Raw genomic sequence first — 6,042 nt, forward strand, 5'->3', positions numbered from 1 at the left:
AAATTTGAGATTTTTTAGATGACGATAAGAATTTTTAATTTTGACATGAAAATCACTTTGCACTCAGACTAGTTAAAAAAAAAGAATCAATATTTTCACGGTCAAATTTAAATAAAAATACTTCATTAAAAAATTGATTTTTGTGTGTAAAAGGCTTCTAATGTTTACTATAAGTCGACAAAAGTTTGTGAAGATACACTTAAAATGTTAAAAGTTATTAGTATGTAAACTATAACAAGGTTATGGTTACGAGTTCAGTCCAAGAGACCGAGCCCGTGTCGAAAGAGTTAAACATGAAGTTATAGTCATATCATGATTAGCCTGCAACACAATAGTAAAAGCAAATATCTCTCCAAGTTATAGAGATAGAAGCATTATAATGAATGCTTGTCTGTTTTTTTATTTTGTCAGAGTCTATCAACAGTAATATCTGCCAGTAAGAAAAACTGTGACCAGCAACGACTGAAAACAGACCAAGTTAAAATACAAATGGATAAGTTTGTAAAGTATAACTAATGTCAGGCTGTTTTAATTAACCAGTTCCTTTAGCAGTGTTTAGGATTCATCTGTCTGCAGTTTTGCAAAACATTACAAAATATGTCATATGACAGCTGACAAACAGTCCAAAAATAGCGTGTCTGAAAGTAAAAACAGAAGGTCATGGCTTTAATAATGCTTAGCTTGGGAACACTGAACCACTGGTAGCATAAGGGGCATAAAAAAGTTGCATATTACCCTTTCCTCTACTGATAGTGAGTAAAATTATGTTATGCACTGAAGTTGTTTATTTTTTTACAACACTAGAAGTTGTTACAGGTGGTGTAATGAGTGTGGAGAAACATTTTCATGCAGATTTAGTCATTTTTTCCTTTTGAAGGACAACTAACATCCGCAGCGTAACTAAATGGTATTGCCAATCATATCCAATCTACAATGCTGCATTTCTACTTTAACAATGGATCTTCCAAAATGATAACAGTAAAATCCACAACATCCAAACTCTGAAATTGATTCAGAAGGCATGCTAGTAACTTCAAGTGCCCTTCTTGGCCAGCATGATCACCAGATCTCAAATATAAATGGGATGGATGAACTTAAATGTGGCACTTTTCTTTCTTTTTTTGTGCTGACAACATTTTTGAACCTGTTGCAGACAGTAATTTCTGAAGAATCAGATAAAATTTACAAGACAACTTCTGGCATAATGTAAAGTCTATGCAATGCTGAATCGAAGTTGTTATCAGAGCAAGAGTTTATCCATCTCAGTATCATATGGGTGGGTCCTAAAAAAGTGGCCAGTCAATGTAGGTGAAATACTTAAGATTGAAATATTGCATCATAAAGGCGCTGCTTTATGTAGAGATGTGATTCATCTTGTATAGTGTTTTTATGGATTGTTATAATTTATATATTTGAATAACCTAGAGGATTTCTTCATATAACATTTGTCGTACACCTTAGTTCTAAAATTTTAAGCCAATGTCTAGTATTTTAGTGTTTTTAGCACCATTTCAGTAAAAGCCTTGTTTAAATGGCTATTGTTTTTGATCAGGAGGTACAGTAAAATAACTAACTTGATGTAAACACATATTATAGAATAATTACCTGGAAGAAGTTTGGAGAATTAGTTAATACTAATTTTGAAATATATTTGTTGTATAACCTTCATTTAGTGTTGTTTCTTTATATCTAAAAACCAGAAAATATTTGAGAAAAGCACCAAAATTTTTGTATATTAATTTTTTTTTAATTTTCAAAATTAGGCATACATTTTAGTTCAAGAAGCTTGCATAATTTACATCTAAATGAAGTAACTTTTAAATTAGAAGTGATAGAAGAATGCCCTTTAAATAACTAACTAAATGGGGTTCAAAACAAGAGTTTGTTTACACATTAATCCACAGTTGTTGATTTGAAGGTTTTCTTTCATATTAGATATACTATAGATTAATCTAACAAAAATGTTAGTTTTTAAAATTTTGTTCTTTTACTTTATTCCAATAAGAATTTAACTGTGGGCTCTGAAAGTGTTGGGGTACATGTCATGGACCTCAGTCATTAATTCTAATTTTTTTCTACCCTTCATTTTATTTTGTTCTTTGTTACTTTTGTTCATGGTCTCAGCCTTTAAATAGCAAGAATGCAGTTTTTTATTAATATATTCGTTATAGTTAGGAGTTTAACAAGTGCTCTTTAAGCTGTTAACTCGTTTCTTAATTCAACATTAAGTATAACTCCTGGATTAGCTGTAAAGTAGTAGTATAACACTGAATTATTCTAATCAGGATAAGGTTCAAACATAGATGCCTTATTATAAAAACTCAAACTTTCACCATTTTCCTTTGTGAGATTGCATATGTTTTCGTGTTAACATCTTTTCCATTTAAGAAGTCACTTTTGTCTCATGCCATTATATATCTTAAATATGTATACATTGAAGTCTACTTAAATTTTACAATAAGTGATCAAATATTTAAAAGATAATGTTATTGTGCACAATAGAAAAGTTGTTTCCTATGAATAATTTCAGTTAGCTTATTTCAGTTAATATTGGGTAATTCAGATTTTCATTGACAGGAAAATACTTCAGAAGTGGAGAGGTGTAGGAAAACTATTTTTAGTAATGTTGAATAAGGTGTTAGGTGTGACAATATTATTGAGGTCAATTGCAAGATGATGTTCTTTGTAACTTTTCTGAATATGCATTATAAACCAAAAATGTCATTTACAAAAATGGTGGGTAATTTTAAATCAAAAACTACCACAATTGCTACAAAACATGAAAAGTTATATAAAGGATAAATGAAAGTGAGATAAACATCCTACCTTGATTACAAAATGACTATGTTTGAAGTGTAGCCTAGATGTGACAAATGCCAATATTGGAACTTCATTGTAAATATTGGTTGCTGTTCTTGGTCTACCTGCACAGAATCTGCATATAAATGAGCCTGTAATGTTGGCATACATTCCTATTATGTAATGTGAAGGATGATGTTCATCTAGTAACCATTCATCATCCAATCTGGCAGTATTCTTGTGACACTCTCCATAAAGTAGGACCATGTTAATGTGCTCTTCAACTGAATACTGTGCCATTATATAGATGATTTGGGAACATTTTCAGCACAGTGCTTATGTGCAATCCTTTTCTTTTTATGGAGCTTGCATTTTAATACTTTTTAGCCTTTTGGACCCATAAAAGGCACAATGACTTACTTATGCAAAATTCTGACCTTGCACATCAAACATAGGTTTCTACAACAATCTTTGCTCTTCTTGGATTGAAATCTAATTCTGTTGTTCATGTGGAGTGACTTTGATAATTTTGTATTTAAAATATTTGATTTATTATTGTATACACTTTTGCCATCAACATTTTGGGTATATGGTGCATATCATTCAGATTTCTGAATGACATTACCTTCAGTGATATTGTCACAGAGTAAGCCCACATTACCTCATTCCATTCCACTAACAACTTATTTTTGGTGTACCTTTTCCATTATTTGCCTGTCAGTAGACTTCCAAGTCACTCTGCATAAATTAGTAAAGTTAAACTTACGGTTAGAAACAAGCTTTCATAAAGTAACTTTCTTTGCAAGTCTAACCAAGTCCATTATGTTCCATCACTAGGGAAGTCCTTCATATTATTTTTTATCTCCAACTTTGAGATATTTTGAGTACATACTTAAGTTCACATGAAATCATTTTGACAATCATACTAGCCACTTTTGCAATTCCAGTAAAGATCACATATTGAAACCAGTAATCAAGATGGTTGAAACTATGGATAGATCTTGCAACAGAACTAATTCATTTAGAAGTTAGTTCATTAGCATTGTAAATTTCTTGGATTGAAATGTAAGACATAATATTTTAAATTGATTGAATTTAATAAATGAGAATTTGAAAGTATGGTATCACTCATTTTCTTTTTTGTGTGTGCGTGTGTGGGGTGGAAATACAGTAATATTATAATATTTTATTGCTTACAATTCTTTTTGGTATCTGTGACAATTTCTTCTTTCTTTCAGTAGGCTCTAACTTTGTTTTAAAGTTTTTAGAAATCAACTGCATTGACATACTTACAGTGAATTGAATATAAGTTTCTCAAGTCTTCATTGAATTATAATGTTATTAACATTTTGCATGTGGTTAATAATATCTTTCATAAAGGGTGAGGTAAATAAAATAATACAATTTAATTTGTTTATATTATTTTCAATAATTGAAATATAAGTTCTCATGAAAAGTTGAAATATATCTCCTCATCACTGTGTATTTTATAATATGATTTTAGAAATATGCATGGATAAATATATTGAGAAAAAATACCACTGAAATTAAAAAGTTCAAACAATCACAAGTTTTACATTTTATTTTCCAGGAAAGAGAGCGTAGACGGCAGCATATGTTACTCGTTAGGGCATTAGAAATTCACAAGAAGCATGAGGTATCGAACACTGTATTTTTTGTCTTAGAATAGAAACACTTCTCTGAAATTATAAAAAAAAAATCATCCATGTTAGTGAATAGTATAATAATCAGCTGAAGTATACATATGTATCATCTGATTTTTCAGTATGAAATTAATGCTGTAATGTGCCCTCAGTTACAAAGTATTGTTTCTGTTGCTCTTTCTTTTATTAAACCATTCTTTTGATGTTGTGCTTTAAGCTTTTGAGCTCAAAATAATTAACAAGTAAATGCAAAACAAAACATTTCTGATGGTAAATTTGAATGGAAGATTTTTTTTTTTACATATTCCAAATTTGCAAAGTCTGGCTTTGCTTTAAAGAAAAAATTTAAGTAATTTGTTCTCAATTCCACCAACTTGAATTAAGCATTCGTGCCCAAAATTATCTAAGAAATTGCTTAATATATTTTGTTTTTCTGAGTTCTTGGAACAAGGAAAATCAGTGTGTTACATATAGCCTTGATGTTTGAGATTGTTTTGATTAATGTTGGAGTTGAATATCCAAAAGTATATTTTTGCAAATTATTACTAAAGTATTAATCTCTCTGTATTTATTTTAATTGAAGTCATTTTATTGTAAAATGTATGATCACTGAACTAATAATAGTGCACTTAATATATTGGTTGTTGTGAAGATGCAGTATCTCATATTAAGTTCAAAATAAAAAAAAATTTCTATGATTTTACTAAGAAAGGTCAGACATTTTTATTTTCACAAATGAAATTTACAAAATTTTTCTTGATAAATATCAAAACAAAACTATGCTTTGTTGGTATGGTTTGTTTTAGTTTGGTTTCTTGTTTAGGAACGAGAAAGGAAACGGGAAGAACTACTTCAAGAGAAACGAATATATAAAGAAAAGAAAATGGTGCATTAATTTTCTTTTGAACTTTTGTGTGGTTATTTTATAGAATTTAACATGTTTTGCATCATTACTATTCTGTAATTCTTCTTTACTAACTAAATGGTGCATTAATTTTCTTTTGAACTTTTTTCTGTACTATAGTTCTAGTACTTATATATCAAAAACATGATTGCTAGAGAAAAAAGTTCTTGTATTTATTAGTTAAATTCAGAAAGTGGATGAAATAAACCATCACATTGCTTATAGTCAGCTACAAATTTATAGTAATGAAACATGAAGTAAAAACATAGTAATCTTCTAAATAAATTTAGCTTTCTTATACCACTTAATATAGCGCACATGATAACTAGCAGGTTATCTGAAAATGTAACTTCAGTATTCTCTGATTGTATGTAATGCAAGTATCTCAAAAATACAATAAACTTAGCTTTTGTATTTTACATAGTATAAATGATAGGATAACTTCAGACTGTTTAAAAATGTAATTTCAGGATCCTCTGATTTTTACTATACAGAACTACCGTAAAAATACAATAAAATAGCATATCTGTACCATTCAAACTCAAAGTTTTTGGTATGCATGTTAATCAAATATACACCTAGGAAAAAAGTTAAGCACCCCCAAATAATTTTTCAGGATTGCTTATTAGAAAATAAGGTTTAATTTTCATGATGTTGAGCAATGTTCATAATTTC

General features: G+C 29.4%; 1 protein-coding gene across 1 annotated transcript in view; it reads left to right on the forward strand.

Annotated features, from left to right (window-relative positions):
* Window positions 1-6,042, forward strand: part of LOC106460013 (bromodomain adjacent to zinc finger domain protein 2B-like) — a 170,426-nt gene that overhangs the window by 111,210 nt on the left and 53,174 nt on the right. Inside the window, exons 22-23 of the mRNA XM_022386600.1 lie at window positions 4,391-4,456; window positions 5,287-5,349. Of these exons, the coding sequence (XP_022242308.1) occupies window positions 4,391-4,456; window positions 5,287-5,349 (129 nt within the window). The remainder of the gene's footprint in view (window positions 1-4,390; window positions 4,457-5,286; window positions 5,350-6,042) is intronic.

Source organism: Limulus polyphemus, unplaced genomic scaffold, assembly GCF_000517525.1.
Source record: "Limulus polyphemus unplaced genomic scaffold, Limulus_polyphemus-2.1.2 Scaffold693, whole genome shotgun sequence".
Lineage (NCBI taxonomy): Eukaryota > Metazoa > Arthropoda > Merostomata > Xiphosura > Limulidae > Limulus > Limulus polyphemus.